The sequence below is a fragment of the Delphinus delphis genome, chromosome 9 (genome assembly GCF_949987515.2).
Source record: "Delphinus delphis chromosome 9, mDelDel1.2, whole genome shotgun sequence".
Lineage (NCBI taxonomy): Eukaryota > Metazoa > Chordata > Mammalia > Artiodactyla > Delphinidae > Delphinus > Delphinus delphis.
Window position 1 is genome coordinate 37819738 of NC_082691.1, and position 17660 is coordinate 37837397.

The window sequence follows — 17660 nt, forward strand, 5'->3', positions numbered from 1 at the left end:
TTACTGTAGAGTCTTCCCTGACCTACTCCCACTGGATTCCTCCCAGGTGACTACTGTACTTTATGCATCTTATGTAAATGCCTTAAGCACCATGCCATTAAGGAATATTCTGTGCAGACAGCATTTCCCGTAATTGAAAATAAAATCTAGTCGTGCACTCTTGGTAGCTTTCCAGTAATGATTATAAAACACTGGGGAGAAGACAGTAACACAAACATTGAAGCAAGACAAGCTGCTAGGACACAGAAAGAAATAACAATAAAAGTAGGATAAAGAGGTTTAGAGGTGTTCCTCCATGTGATATTGCTGCCTGTCTTGCGCTGGCTTTTTGCAGTAGTCAACCCTGCACTAGATGAGACTATTTCTATACACAATGCAAAACTGTCCACAGCTCTAATGTATTATTATGCACATTATGGAATATTTAGCTTGAGATTGAATTTCCTAAGTCAAGTGTTATGCAACCTATATTGCATATACTTGTTTGTTCTCTTAGTACAATATCAACTTAATCATTCTGTATCTCCAGTGCCTAGCATAGTACTTGACACGGAGTGGACTCTCAATTAATGGCTGCTGATCAGAAGTGTCCAGAAAGGAAATGATTGCAGCCTGACCACAGGGAGTGATAGTGGGACGATAACAAGTAAGGCCTGGCTTGAGATTTTTAAACACAGCACTTTGTACCTACCACAAAGCTCCGTACCTAGCCAGACTCAAGTGTTCAGTCAACTAAACTGACGTGCTGACTTCCTAGGTATAGGAAGTAAGGGAGAGGAAAACGGTGAGTGAGGAGAGGTTGCAAATGACTGGGATTCGTAGCTTAGGATCACAACTATATTTCCTAATGGAAAGTATGCCAAACGAAGAAAGAAGAGACTTGAGGACAGACCTCAATGATGCCAACATTTAGGTATAACGTTGAGGAAAGGGCCGCGGGCAAAGAGTACGGAGGAGGAATGATAAGGCAGATAGGAAAAGAACCCAGGCAGAATATTTTGGAGGTCCCAGAACAAAGTCAAATGCACCAAGTTATTAAGGAAAGTCAGGGCTGAGAAGTACCCACTGGACTTGGCATTTCGAATCCACTGTTGTTAAAGCTGAAGTCATAGATTTGAGACACCTTTTCACCGATTTTATGAGAAAGATTCAGAACTATTTTGTGAAAATACTTCATACTTATCCACACCTATTAAAGATGCACCAAGTAATTAAAAATAGAGAGTAATTCTACATCAATTACACTTGAGTTATGCTGGTACTTTTACTTTCGTATTGTCTTTAAACCTATGCCAAACATACTGCCAGCCATCTATTTAAACAAAAGTCTACATCTGAAATGTAAATAAGTGTCCCTGCAAGATTGGATTTGGGATATCTGGAATTCAGACACCTCCTGAAATAGGGAGACTGTAGATGTCGATCGGGGAAAGGAACAATTTATTATTTTTTTAAACCTTAACCTCAAAAATCTTGTCCCAACCTGTAAACCAAAATTGTTGTGAAAGCAAGACTTTAGCTGACTGCATGCCATGCTCCTGTTTTAGAAGCCCTGCATGCCATAAGTACTGGCAGTAACAAGCCCAATAGCATGTCCAGTGCCAGCTTGCATGCTCTCTTTAATACCTTTTTAATATCCCAGGCTAAAATGTCTCTGAGGCTCATCACTTGTGCTCAGGGTTTGAAACAAAGTTGAAAAACATAACAATCCAGTTTAATCATAAATTACTGTAATTGTAAATGTTTATATTTTTATGACATTTACCATAAAACCTCAAAATGACATGCAAAGACAAAGTTTCAGTAATCCTTAGATTAAGGTGGCATTTTCTAACGAAGATTACCTATCACAGTACTGAGTTTTTTGCCCTATCGGCTTTTTCCTGTGGGTGATTTAATCTACTCTCACTGCTTCAGTCTACTTACCAGTAACTTGTTTATTTCCAGCCCCTGTACCTGAACGTCCTCACATTCGTATTTTTCAGCAGTTGGGTACCGCTTCTCTGCATCTATTATGGTATGACTCTCATTCCAACAGCTAGGAAATTGAAGTATTTCTCGATAAATCTCTCTACCATACCACGTACACCCCATTAAGCCCAACTCTTAAACCCATTCATTCTTCATTTCCTCCCCATGGCTTCAGTGCATACTTATTTATCTCTGAATATAAATGCTGAATGTTTATCATCATAAATTGTATACTTAACGTGATATTGGAGAGGGGATATGTGACACAAATTAAGTCAAATTTCACTGTTACGCGGAATACAGCTGGATATTTTACTCCCCTATGCGAAGCAAAAAAATGTCTACAAAACCTTCGGAGAATTCTGGCTGGCAGTTACTCGTAAGGAGTCTGAATTCTTCAGTCGCTTTCCTGCAGCCGCTCTACAATTGTGATGGGTTCTTCCCTTTCCCTCTTTTGCTATGCTTAAGGAGTGGTGATGAGGTACAAACGGCATATAATCTTTAGCACAGGACTTTAACAATGAAAACTGGAACATGAAATATGCCCTAGAAATCACTGTTACTTCCAAAATCCTGGAAAAAAATCATTAAGAATGTTCCCTTTTTCCTCTTCTTTTTAAAATATACACTTTTTTTCTTTGTATTTCCCTTGGAACCCACAGAGAATACATCACTAAAACATGAAAAATTTTAACTGGTGGCCAATTGTTAAATTAGTAAATATTCTCAAATACCTACTATGTATATGGTACTAGGAAGCTCTGGTTGCTATAAAGACAAATAAAAGGTAAACCTATCTTTACAGAGCTCGTCTTTCTTACTAGGAGGAGATACATTCTATAACAAGCCAAAAATCAAACATAATGTATTGCTCAATAATGTAGATGCCATAAAAGTGATGCTGGAGAGTTCAGGAAGGTAAGAGCTCACATACAGGTAGAGTAATGGGGGAAGGTTTCATGGAAATGTGGTTTCTACATCAGGTCTTAAAGATAGGTAAATCACTTCCAGTTTCATGATGGCAGAGTACATGGCTTTCTGCAACTACCCTTCTCTCTGGAAGATCATGCCAAACAAGGAAAACAGAGATAGAAACACAAAATCCGTCTTGGATAAACCTAAGACACAGCTAAACCCAGATATAAATAACATGAAGATGAAAATTAGGTAAAAAGTGAAATCAATGACAACGGAAAACAGAAAAGAAAATGTAATCATAGTATATTACTTAACTCAGCAATAAACAATACTTACAATTAAGGAATCACTGCATGTGAATTTAATCCAAAATTGTGATAAAATTATACTGGGAGGATGAGGAGAGATTAAATAGCACTAATAACCATAACTATCACAATAAAACATCAACAGATAATGCCTACTATGCTAAACTTAAGATAACATTATACACATTATTGACTTTTTCATGTGCATGTGTTATTTAAAACGAATACTTTTCAAAATAGTATTTCATTAAAAATAAGGTAAAAGAGCAAACTGAAAAACAACTGAAAAACATAAGACAAAGAAAATCAGTATGTAAAGGACATCTCAAGTAGAAAAATCTGCAAATGTACTCACTATTATTCCACACATACAATCCCAACATAGAAGTTCCATTATCTACCCCATTTTTTTTTTGGCTTATGAAGTTGACAATTAATATTTTTAAAGCAAAAATGCAAGGACATAGGCGCTCCTACAGACTACCAATAGGAATGGAAATTTTTTGCAGAGTAATTTGACAGCATGTTTCAGAGCATAATATCTGGCTCAACCGTAAAAGTATATCATATCTTTCTACCCAAATTTCCACTTATAGGAATTTTTCCTAAGGAATGAACTAAAAATTTACATAGAAATTCACATATCTCAAGGGTATTCTCTGAAGTACTAGTTGAAATATTTAAAGATTGGAAATAACAGAATTTCCGCCTCAAAATAAATTACAGAGCTTTAACAGAAGGGAGTACCATGCAGCCACTGAAAACAATGTTTTAAAGGAGGGCAGGTAGCTAGCACATCAATGAAAATAGGAGGAAAAGACTCTAAGAAGAAAGGGCATGAATGCAAGTATGGAGTCAAGCAAGCACAAATCATGTATGGGCAAAGGGAAATAATTTATTCAGAGCACTATTTGAGAAGAAACAGTGAGCGTTAAGGAAATCCCTAGTATGTGGGTGTACCATATGCATCACTGAACTTACCTGGGCAGCACTGCGAAGTTGGAATGAACGTAAGCTTTGGAGCCAAAAGACCTGGAATCTGATATTAAAACTCATCCTTTCATTTACTACCTAACAATTTTGAATCTGAACCTCAGGTCCCTATCTGGAAAGCTGCAATAATAATACCTTTTCATACTACTATTACAAAAATGAAATAAAATGATGTCTGTAAAGCACTGTGCATGCTTATGTCACAATAAGTACTAACAAACAGTAGTTTTTTGTTATATAAAACCAGTATGCAAAAATATCAATTTTAAAAGAAGAGTGGAAGTAGAAAGGTACTGTTGTTAAAGATTTGCATGGTACTAATTTCTAAGTAAGTGTCTAAATTATATGCACCAATAAGCATGTACTGTGTAAGTTTTTTCACCAGTGGAGTAGCACATTTCATTACCCACAATTGAGAATGCAATCATATACTGCCTCTTACTGTTTCACAGGAGAATTGATTGCTCTGTGATAATGTAAGCTGAAATTATTTAAAAATAGAATCTATATTTCTGTTAGAAGTCTTTACAGCTTATAAAATACTCTTCTTCTGCTAATTTTAGTTGTGAGAGTGGCAATGTAGGTGTTGACTGCCTGCCTTATTGGTCAATCACTTGCCAAGACCTATACAAGTGAGAAAAGTAAACCTCATCTTTTAGTTTAGAGCTAGTGCTTTTTCAATTTTAGTTTAGAACTAGCGCTTTTTCAACTAGTGCTCACTGTTTCCTCTTTACACCATTTATTTGTATAAATGTTACCAATAACTAATCACTTTCACTTACTTATTTCATAGGTCCAATATGTGAGAGCCTTTATAGTCACTATGTATAAACTATCTGAACAAAGCTTATTTGAAAGAAAAACAACAGTGGAGAAACAATTATGTAACTAAAAATACCTATATTTTTATTTTAGAAGCTATTTAGGAAATTTTATCATAGTACGTTTATATCAAACATTTTCAGTAAAACATAATTTTATTCAACTAAGTAGGTATTGTATAAGTGAGGTTCATTAGGTTTAAATAGAATGAATGGCAATTTAGCAAACATAGCAAGGAAGACACTGCCTTTATACTAATGTTATTAGTGTGTTAACAAAGTAAAAAGGGTCAACTAAGGCTGAGAAGTTATTTCTAACTCTGACACTTCATGATGGCTGGCTTGATCACCACCACTACTGATATCATTTTTAAGTGTAGATTTCATTTACTCAACACCTATTATTTGCCAATATTCAGCACTAATTTTCTAAAAATATGGTAAATTGAAGTACCACTAAAACTTTTTATGTATTAACAGAACTTAAAAACTACAAAAATACATCCAAAGTTATTATCATTAGGGGAAAAGAAACCCAGACTCTATTTAATTCAATAGTGTGCTTTTCACCTATCTTCATGCAGCAAAGTAATTAAAGAAATGTACAAAAAGGCTTTCATCTCCAAAGAAAATAAAACAAGAAGAGGATTTAAGTAAAAACAAATTGTTTTTTCTTTCTTTCTTTCTTTCTTTTTTTTTTTTTTTTGAGCAGGGTTATTTTAAGGAACACGTAAGGAAACAGTAGAACCTATTCCTAAGGGTATCTTTGAAAATTTCTTTAGGAACATGGATCAGATGCAAGGTTGCTTCATATCCTTTAATCTTCTAGCTTCCATTACTCCGAAAAGAAAAGAAACATTTACTGAGTGTCTACTATGTACAAGATACTTTAGCGGGATTAAATTTAACACGTTTAAAATATATTTCGTACTAAGATAATTTTCAACGTTGGACTTTGCCACTAGGGGGCGTTGATCCCGTTTAATAAATTCCATTGAAAATTGGAAGAGCTTCAGGTTCAAAGTATGTCACACACTTGGTTCCAAAATTTTATGGAATTGTATATTTAAATGGCCATCTTTTTAACAGTCCTATAATTATGCTACAACATATTTTCTCCTTAAGATACAATGGCTGACTTAAGGGGTCAAAATTAAATAGATCTCAATAACATTTTCAGCTCAAACAAGATGAATTTTTCTGACAATGTGCCAACATATTATAGAGTCTATTAGCCACAAACTAGTAATTTAACTAAAAAAACACATTAAACTTAATATTGGGTTTATGGCCCCATTCTTAAAATGGACTTTGATTAACTGCATTTTAAGTTAACCATTTTTTCATTCTGGTAAAAACAATTTATAAACAATTTCATGTGATTCTGTAAATGCCAGCACTAGGCTTTTCTTATGGAGCAGTGACCTTTTAAGGCATTTATACGATTAAAAGCAACGCATGATGCTCAATAAAGATCTGATAAACATTTATACTAACTAAATAAAATAAGGGTGAATGTAGAAACGCTTTAGTTGTATTGTGTTAGAGATTATTAAATACAAATATACTAACATCTTAGAGAGTATATTAAAATGCTAATATAAAATAATAAAAGGTACATCTTACGTAAATAAAATGTACAGTACTATGTTTAAAGGAAAAATCTTTAATAAAACATTAACGAGAAGCCAAAGATGTTAAACTTTATGATGAATAAAAATTAAAGCATTCTATTAAAGTCATCTAGGTCTTTCTGTAACACACTGACTGAAATGCAGTAACTTAAAAATCCATCAGGGGCATCTTCAGGTTATCTGACCATATACATAAAACCTATGATAACTCTATTATATATAATGCCAAGTATACCAGTGTATTAATAAATACATAGAAGCGTTTGTGACGCCTCTCAATTTTAAATAACCACTAAGGACAAAGTCAAATTAGACAAATACATTTTAATATAAGAAACCACTCTATAAAACGCAAGTATTGAAAACCAATGTCAACAGAACTGCCAAGACAAAAACTGCTGATTCGGCAGTATTCCTAATGTCGGCCACACTGCAGGATAAGTCTTCCAAATTTTAATCAGTCTATTTATAAATGAATATCCTCTGTTAATGCCAAGTCTAGATCTGAAGACCTATAATCACTGAAATTCTAAAAGGAAATTAAAACTCCAGAATAATTAAACTTTTAAACTGGTCTTAAATATTAATCTTAAACTGTTATTTTTCTGGTTTGGATTAGTGACCTAAATTAAGTTCTAAGCCAAATGCACACTTCTGATTTGTTCTGAGGAACTGTTTAATGTGTTCTGAAAGTTGTTTATGAAAGTTTGAAAAATGTGAAGTAAAATAACTCAGGGATAATAATTAGGAATAAACACATGAATACTGCCAATTCACAAAAGTAAATCTGTCTCAAGCACGGATTTTTCTTTTTTCTGAAAAAAAAAAAAAAGTATTTGCCATCTCACACAAATATCCCACCAAAACAAACAAACAAACAAATCTAAGTTTGTAATCTATCAGAACTGACTAAACTTGGAAGTAGAGGGAGAAGGGAATTAGAGAATGATGCTAAGAATGAAAACGTCTGTTTCAATAATTCCAGCTCCAAATCATTTACAGACCCAAAGTGATAAGAAAGCTCCCCCAAAAGGTGACTGAAAATACAAATCCGTTACTGTATTCTGGCTACTACACTCACTCAAAACTGCTACCATCTCTATACATTGTACCGATGCGTTCACGCTGAGTGCTACAAAATTACTGCCAAATAAGTAAAGAGTGCAACAGAAAGCCAGTTGCACCGGACTAAAAAATACCTTCAGAAACACTCATTCCCTTTCCTGCAGACAGCACGTGTTTAGCTCCTAAAAGCATCTCCCCCCATCAGGAGTGAGCATAGTGACCGTCCTCTAACCTAACCGAGGAGGATATTAAATGTGAAAGGGGATTTCAAGACGGGCTTAGGTTAACTAATCCACCAGCCAGCCCCACAGGGCAAACCAGAGCTGTCAACAAATTAGGACCATAGCACAGTGAACAGTGCTACAAATGGGTGGGGGGTGGGGGTGCGAGGGTGCGCGTGCCCTGGAGACTGGGGAACGGGGGGGCACAATTTTTTAAATGCAATCTTTAAACACGGAAAAACCCAAGGCCTGGGTTTCTCGACCGGCCTCCAAATCGCGATTCCACGGACTGCGTGGGGAAAGGACCTAATCACCACGCCGCGGGGATGTGGGCACGGGTGAGGCGGCCTCCGGCACCTGCGCGCCTGAGCGCCCACCCCCGCGCCGAGGACGCGCACCAAACACTCACGTTTTCTGCACCGGCTTCCGCCGCTTGCGACTGGCGTAGGTGATGTTGGCGCTGCTGCTGTTCATGGTGCCCGGCTGGCGGCGGCTTCTCCCCGGGCGCGGGCGCGGACAGCCCGGTCCCCGGGACCCGGCGGCGACCGGGACGACGGCAGCGGCGGCGGCGGCGGCGGCCGGCGCCGGGTTCCACGCAGCCGCGCCCGCTCCACCTGCACCCTCCCTGGGCGGTGGCAAAGACGCCGCACCCCAAGAGCCTTGGCTCCCGCAGCCCCGAGTCCAAGTGCGCCGCCCGGGCCTGGCGCCGGCGGTCGAGGGGCGGAGACCGGTGAGCCGGGCGACGCAGGTGCCGTCTATACGGGCGGAGGCGGCGCAGCGTTGCCCGCAGGTGAGGCGGCCCGAATGGAGGAGGAGCCTGGGCCGCCTGTTTGGAATCCCAGCCTGGGTCGCGCGCTCTGGCGCCGCGCCCCGTGACCGTCGCCGCGGCCCCTTGGGTAAAGGAGGCGACGCCGCGCTGCTCCCGGGGCTTCCCCGATCCCGGGTACTTCCCGCCTTTGGAGCTCGGACTCCGGCCGCCGTTTTCGGTGCCACCAGCTTCCGCTCGACCACGCGTCTGCCTCTGGTCTGAGCCGGTGGTCCCAGTAACGCTTTCGGAACCTAGCGTCGAGGGTACTCGACAGGCGCTGCCTCCCGCCGCCGCTTGCACCGGCTGAATGGCAGAAGAGCCCCCGACTCCTCTCTGGCCCCGCCCCGCCTCGTGGCCCCGCCTCTCGAGGCCCCGCCCCCTAGCAGCCCCGCCCCATTCTACTTGACTCCGCCCTTCCTTACAGTTCCCTTGAGGGCCCCACCCTCTCGGCACGTGATGACGCAAGGCGTAATGACCCCCCTCCCCCACCCCCGGTATCCATGTTCTTGAGGTCAAGGGAAGGAATCTGTGGACACATTTCCAGTCCAGAAAGACGTGTGACAACAAATTATGTGTAGCCAAACGCTTTGTAATTAGACAGTCTCAAGGATAGAAATGCCAAATAGTGAGCTTAAATTCACCTATGTAGGAGACAGTGATGCAGCTAATTTTGGGCTAAGAATTACAGTGATCTGGCAGAAAACCAGTGGAACTATAAATTTTCCTCAAGAAGAAATCTTCAGGAGGCCACATCTGAGTTGAACTTGAAGGCTAGGCGTTTACTTGTCTTTTTGTTTGGGTTTGGTTTTTGTCTCCATACTAGACAGTATAGTATTTTTTCCCCAGCCAGAATAACTTTGTTAATCTATAGTCAGATTTCAGTAAGGTAGAAAGGAAGGAAGAAAGGCAGCAGGAGGCATTTGAGGATAAGTAGTCTGGTATGGCTGGAGAGAGGAGCTGGAAGTGAAATTCAGGAATTCTAGGATCAAATCATAAAGCTTTGATCAAGAGTCCGGATTTTATTCTGCAGTCAATGGAAACATTTTAAGGATCCACAGCAGGAAAATGACATTCTGGTGTCTTGGAAAAGTCACTCTGGAATGAAAGTGCAAACTAGATTACAGGAGAGCAAGACTGGATGCAGGGAGAGTAGTTAGGGACTTGTTGAAGTAGTCCAGGTAAAAGTCCAGGGAAGTGACAGTGGGATAGAGAAAAAAAAAAGAAAGAATAGATAAGGAAATAGATGACGAGAGGAGTATGTTTTGCTTGTCAGGAGCAGAAGGGCAACCAGACTAAGATGTCTAGATGAAATCTCACACCATATCTATTCCTACATTTCAAAATGTCATCAAACCATTTCCACCTGGTGAGTTTGTTACCTCAAATTCAGAACATTGATAAATTGAACATCATTTTCTTTAGCTGAAACCTTGTTCTGTCTCTGGCTCAACCATTCTCCAATGAACCTATGAAACATCTTCAACTCCCCTACCACTTACATCTAAATATTCCAGCAAATACTATTAAATTTTGTGCTTAGCAACGTCCCTAATTCATCTTCCTCCACCTTATTCTTCAATAATAACACCGAGAGTGCCCAACTCAAATGCCATATCATTTGCGATTCCTATCCAAATATTGTGGATAATTACCCCCTCCACACATTAATTCAATTAAGAGATATTTTGAGGGTAATGCCTGTGTGCCATGATTGTTCTAGTACTGAGGAGACAATGGTGAACAAAAACAGAAAAGTACCATACTCTCAGGAAATACTGTAATGGAGAAGTACACGATTCAGTATGGTCTTCTAGTAGAGAAATTTGACCTAGTCATTGAGACAAAGATAAGCGTTTGCAAAATCATGACAGTTGAGTTGAGGTCTGAAGGATAAAGTCTTAGGAGAAAAGAGGGGAAGGGCATTCCAAGCCAATGAAATAGTACAAGCAACATCCGTTTAGTGGGAAGGAGCCTGGTAAGTAGTATGATGGACTAAAACAAGTTCAGGATGAGCAGGGGAGAAGGGCACAAATGATCAAATTTGTGTTTCAAAATATCACCATATCTGCAGAGTGTAGAACAGATAAAAGAGGGAGGAGCAGAAAGGAATGGAAATGATACTCCTTAGGAAACCATTAGCAGTAGCCCAGCCAAGGGATGACAATTACTGATACAAGGGTGGAGGTGATAGTGTAGATGGAAAAAAAGTGAATAGGTTCCACAGAATTTGAGGAGGTCTTGAAAGATGGAAAGGATGAATATATGACAGTGACAGAAGAGGGTGTGTCAAAAACACAATAATAGCTTTTTGGACTATGTATCAGGCTATGTAATAATGGCATGTGCTGGTGGGAAATTATTAATTTAGCTTGGATCTTTTATGTTTGAGGTACCTTTGAGACATCAAAGGTGTCAAGTAGGCCGTAGGATATATAGGTTTGTAACTCAAAGATGTGTGAGCTGGAGAATATCTCAGAAATTATCTGCATTTAAGTGACAAAGAAGAGATTATGAAGGTTGTGGGGTGCAAATGTATGCTAGAAAAGGAGGACTGGGCACCAAAAAACTTCAGTATGTAATATCTAATTGCTGGATAGAAGATTATGGTGCTGTAAAACTGAAAAAGAGTTGCTAGAATGGTAACAAGAAAATAAGGAGACTTTTGTCATGGAGGACAAAGTGGAAAAATGTCAGAGTGGTTCACAGTATTGAATGCTGTTGAGAGGTTCAAATAAGATGAGAACTGGAAATGTCCTTTTTGGCTTCTCAAAATGGGGTAATTTGTAACTTTAGTGAACACCGTTGGTGGACTAATGGACCTACAAATCACACGGAAGTGGGAACAGAATTGAATTGGAGATGAGGAGGTGACATTGGCAAACACAGACAATTGTTTTTTTAAAAAAGTTTGTGAAAGTGAGAGACCTAGGATGGCAGCTAGGGGGAGTAAAGGGTTAAATTGGGATTTTTTTCTTTTTCTTTTTTTTTTTAAGTGGGTGGTACTTAAGCAGATGAGAGAGAGGTGAGAGAGAGATTGAAATTAACTGCGTAAAAATGACAAAGAACATTAAGAAGAAGAACTGATACTAAAAATAGTAAAGGCAGGAGGGAAAGAGTGCCAAAGCAGAAAGGGGGAGTTAGGATAACTGTAGTTTTGATAATAACAGAAACAGGCCCTCTAGTGCTTTACTCTTCGAAGTGGTCCACAGCTTCTCATGAGAATTATGAGAAATGCAGAATCTCTGGGTGTCCTTACTGACTCAGAATCTGAATTTAATAAGATCGCCCAGGTGATTCAAAGGTACATAAAGTTCGAGGAACATTACTCTATAAGCTGGGGGACAGAAGAGTGGTGGGTGAGATAGAGAAGGCTGATAATTTTGGATCAGAAAGATAAAGAAGGTGTGATGAGGAGGTAGCATGACCTACAAAGGGACAGGTGTGTTTTGTGGGTGATGGTTTTTGTTTTATTTTAATTTTACAAGACTGTAAGGTAAAAGTGATCCAGGATATGGCAATGGGGAACTAGGTGGACATCAACACTATATCCCGTATATGTGATGAAAGAAAATAATTAGGCACCATTTGGGAGCTGATAGCCTTGGGGAGAACTAGATTTTAGTTTAAGGCAAAAGGTGGAACGAGTTCCCAAAGAAGACAGTGCATACAGGGGAGTTTGCTGTTTATGGATTAGCAATTCCAAGGGCACAGAATCAACCATCTTTATCTTACCTTCTCTTTTATTTCCCTATCTCTGTATTATTATCCAGAGCCATTCTGTCTAAAATGTATAAAGTGTAAACAAATAATTTCCTCCTTGCATAGGAACTTTAAGGGTGAAAAATGCATAACAAAACATAATTTATTGATTCTGTACCTTAAAGTGCTTTTTCAGAAAAGGGATATACTAAATGTACAAAATCCCATAAATCAATCTTAATCTACTGTTTTAAAAAAAGTCCACCCTTTTTAAGGTTGTTAGTTATTTAATATAATCCTTTGCTATCTTATTTTGTCCTACTTCCATATCCCTATTTCCTGTTTGACTTTAGGATTCTGTTTGACTTTATTTTACTAATTGATCTTTATACCAGGATTAAAATAGAATATCAATAAGATTTTCAGGATTAAAATAGAATAAAATTAAAATAGGATTAAAATAGAATATTTAAAATAGAATATTAAAATAGAATATCAATAAGATTTTCAGAATTCATTTCATTTTAATACTGACATCATGCACTTCCCTTAAAACTTGTGTTTACTATGTCAATAAAATCAGGCTTTGTAGTAGAATGCCATTTAAAAAAAAAAAGAATGAGTTGCCACTTTCTAGAAACTATCATCTTCTACTTCTAATATCACCACTGTAGAACATGGTTCTCAAAGTGTGGTTTGTGGCCTTTGCTAAAATTTTAAAATTTTGTATGAGCAATTTTTATGTAATAACATGGCTTTTCTGCTACAAAGCTACAGCAATCAAAACAGTATGGTACTGGCACAAAAACAGAAATATAGATCAATGGAACAGGATAGAAAGTCCAGAGACAAAGCCATGCACCTACGGGCACCTAATCTATTACAAAGGAGGCAAGGATATACAACGGAGAAAAGACAGTCTCTTCAATAAGTGGTGCTGAGAAAACTGGACAGCTACATATAAAGGAATGAAATTAGAACATTCTCTAACACTATATACAAAAATAAACTCAAAATGGATTAAAGACCTAAATGCAAGATCTGATACTATAAAACTCTTAGAGGAAAACATCGGCAGAACACTCTCTGACATAAAGCACAGCAAGATCTTTTCTGATCCACCTGCTAGAGTAATGAATACATAAACGAGTTCTTCCCTGGTGGCACAGTGGTTAAGAATCCACCTGCCAACGCAGGGGACACGGGTTCTAGCCCTGGCCCGGGAAGATCCCACATGCCGCGGAGCAACTAAGCCTGCGTGCCACAACTACTGAAGCCTGCGTGCCTAGAGCCCATGCTCTGAAAGAAGAAGCCACGACAATGAGAAGCCCATGCACCACAACAGAGTAGCCCCCCACTCCCCGCAACTAGAGAAAGCCTGCATGCAGCAACAAAGACCCAACACAGCCAAAAAATAAAAACAAATAAATAAATGTATTTTTAAAAAAGAAAATATAAACGAAAATAAATAAATGGGACCTAATTAAACGTAAAAGCTTTTGCACAGCAAAGGAAACCATAAGCAAAATGAAAAGACTTGACTTCCCTGGTGGCGCAGTGCTTAAGAATCTTCCTGCCAATGCAGGGGACGTGGGTTTGATCCCTGGTCTGGGAAGATCCCACATGCTGCAGAGCAACTAAACCTGTGTGCCACAACTACTTAACCCGTGGCTCTAGAGCACATGAGCCTCAACTACTGAAGCCCACGCACCTAGAGCCTTGTTGTGGCTCACAACAAGAGGAGCCACCGCAATGAGAAGCCTGTGCACCTCAATGAAGAGTAGCCCCTGCTCCCTGCAACTAGAGAAAGTCTGCGTGCCGCAACAAAGACCCAATGCAGCCAAAAGTAAATAAATGAAATAAATAAATAAGTAAAAATTTTTTAAAAATCATGAAAAGGAATGTTTAAAAAAAAATGAAAAAACAACCCACAGAATCGAGAAAATATTTGCAGATGAAATGACTGACAAGGAATTGCCAAAATATACAAACAGCTCATGCAGCTCAATATCAAAAAACAAACAAAAAACCCAAAACAAACAACCCAATCAAAAAATGGGTGGAAGATCTAAATAGACATTTCTCCAAAGACGACATACAGATGACCAAAAGGCCCATGAAAATATGCTCAGCATCCCTAATTATTAGAGAAATGCAAATCAAAACTACAATGAGATACTAAGTCACACCGGTCAGAATGGCCATCATCAAAAAATCTACAAACAATAAATTCTGGAGAGGGTGTGGAGAAAAGGGAACCCTCCTGCACTCTTTGTGGGAATGTAACTTGGTACAGTCTCTATGGAGAACAGTATGGTTCCTTAAAAGACTGAAAATAAAGCTACCATATGATCCAGCATTCCCACTCCTGGACATATATCTGGAGAAAACCATAATTAGAACAGATACATGTACCTCAATGTTCGTTGCAGCACTATTTACAATATTTACACTATTTACAATTCCAGGGCATGGAAGCAACCTAAATGTCCACTGACATAGGAATGGATAAAAAAGATGTGGTACATATATACAATGGAATATTAGCCATAAAAAAGTGAAATAATGCCATTTGCAGCAACATGGATAGAGATGGTCATACTGAGTGAAGTAAGTCAGAGAAAGACAAATATCATATGATACCGCTTATATGTGGAATCTAAAAAAAAATGGTACAAATGAACCTATTTACAAAACAGAAATGGAGTCACAGATGTAGGAAAAACACTTATGGTTACCATGGGGGAAGGGGGGAGGGACAAATTGGGAGATTGGGATTGACATATACACACTACAACTAATAAGAACCTACTGTATAGCACAGGGAACTCCATTCAATACTCTGTAATGACCTATATGGGAATAGAATCTAAAAAAGAGTGGATATATGTATAACTGATTCACTTTGCTGTACAGCAGAAACTAACACAACATTGTAAATCAAATATACTCCAATAAAAATTAATTTAAAAATAAGATAAAAATAAAATCACACCTTCCAAAACATGACTTTTTCTTATAAAATTAATTTGCCTCTAAGAGTTTATGAATATTTGACTGCCTTTTCCAAAGCAGCATTAGCCTTTTATTTAGTTTAGGTGAGATTACTTTCTGAGGTTTACGATGCAGCTTTATATCTGTGGGTTCTTTTTTCCTGCTAAATGTTACGAGAAAAAGAAATAAGTTTTAGGAATGCTACTATAAATAACAGCTGTTTTACAATAAAAAAGAACTGAAATGAATGCTAACCTTATTCTGTCAGAGTATGTGCAGTTATTCATTTCATCCAGCAAGGTTTTAGCTTCTATAATATATACCAGACCGTGGGATGTGGTGCTGGTACCAGACATATTCCTAGCCTCTTAGAGCTTACATTCTAATGAGAGAGAGAAGTTATACAAGTAGTTATACAAATAAATATATAATTGCCACTATGATAAGTGCTATGAGATGAATACTCTGAGAATGTGTAATAGGTGAATTTGCCTTGGTTAAGGGAGGCTACCCTGAGGCGAATTGTGAGACACGGGTAGGCATTTTGTAGGTGACATGGGGAGGGAAAGTGCACCCCAAGCAGACAGACATTTATTACAATTTTTACCTTCTTTTCAATCCTGCAGCTTCTTACCCCAGGCCTTCAGAATGATCTATTTCACTTATCCTCTGCTTCTACATTTTACATCACATATTACATTTACATTAAATATTTTAGAGAGCATAGCCCATCCTTCACAACCTGTGTACTGGGGCACCCCAAGGGCGCCCCAACAAACTCAAAGGTGCACCTCTTAGACCTTACATTCATGGGCTATTTAAAATTTTCAAGGCCAACACAGTGACATCAGTTGGACACCATGCAAGCAAAACACTACCTCCAATTAGATTAGACCTTCAACATGAAATTGTACTCAGTCCGTTTGTTTTTTTTTTTTTGCGGTACTTGGGCCTCTCACTGTTGTGGCCTTTCCCATTGCGGAGCACAGGCTCCGGACGCGCAGGACCCGTGGCCATGGCTCACGGGCCTAGCCGCTCTGCGGCATGTGGGATCTTTGCAGACCAGAGCACGAACCCGTGCCCCCTGCATTGGCAGGCGATCTCTCAACCACTGCGCCACCAGGGAAGCCCTGTACTGCAACCTTCTGATGACATCTTTTAAGGCAGCGTTTTGTAAGTTGCTGTTATAAAACACAAGAACCATGGGAAAATGCCTGTGGAACAGGAAATGAGGACACTGATTTCCCATCCAATTCCAAGGTTTCAGAATTTGTAAAGTATCCAATAAACATGCACACGCCATTAAGAACGTAACAAAAAGTTTTAGAAATGTATGTGTATTATTTTTTTTTAATAGCAACGAAGTTGTTAGGACAGACATACATAATAAGTTTGGACCTAGCTACTTAATAAATGGAATTGTTAGGTATTTCTTTTAGCCTCCACACCATGAAAACACTTCTGAGATAATAAGAGAGCCATGAACTGGGAAGTCTGGGAATCTTTGGCATAGCTAAACCCTTCATTAACAGATGAGAAACCTGAGATAAAGTACCCTGCTAATCAGAGCCTAGAATTGAGGTCTTGTGACTTCTATTCCAGTCAAAAATATATAATTTATCTCACTGTGAACTGGTTTGATTCATTTCTTGAAAAATAATCAGTTTACGAGTTGCTTGCTCTAACACAAAATAACAGACATAAGTAACTAAGGGCTATTTCTAAATGCATAATGCCCTCTTTCCTTGCTTGGATATGCTACACAATGTCACAGTCAGAAGCCAAAAAATAGTAATACCTTTTTTTTTTTTTTAACATCTTTACTGGAGTATAATTGCTTTACAGTGGTGTGTTAGTTTTTGCTTTGAAACAAAGTGAATCAGCTATACGTATACATATATCCCCATATCTCCTCCCACTTGCATCTCCCTCCCACCCTCCCTATCCCACGCCTCTAGGTGGTCACAAAGCATGGAGCTGGTCTCCCTGTGCTATGCGGCTGCTTCCCACTAGCTATCTATTTTACATTTGGTAGTGTATATAAGTCCATGCCACTCTCTCACTTTGTCCCAGCTTACCCTTCCCCCTCCCCATGTCCTCAAGTCCATTCTCTATGTCTTCATCTTTATTCCTGTCCTGCACCTAGGTTCTTCAGAACCTTTTTTTTTTTTTTTAGATTCCATATATATGTGTTAGCATACAGTATTTATTTTTCTCTTTCTGACTTA

General features: G+C 38.7%; 1 protein-coding gene across 1 annotated transcript in view; it reads right to left on the reverse strand.

The window, feature by feature from the left end:
• AHR (aryl hydrocarbon receptor) overlaps window positions 1-8518 on the reverse strand; it is a 51708-nt gene extending 43190 nt beyond the window's left edge. The window contains exon 1 of the mRNA XM_060020416.1: window positions 8341-8518. Coding sequence (XP_059876399.1) covers window positions 8341-8405 — 65 coding nt within the window. The 5' untranslated portion in view covers window positions 8406-8518. The remainder of the gene's footprint in view (window positions 1-8340) is intronic.
• Between the last annotated feature and the right edge of the window lie 9142 nt (window positions 8519-17660).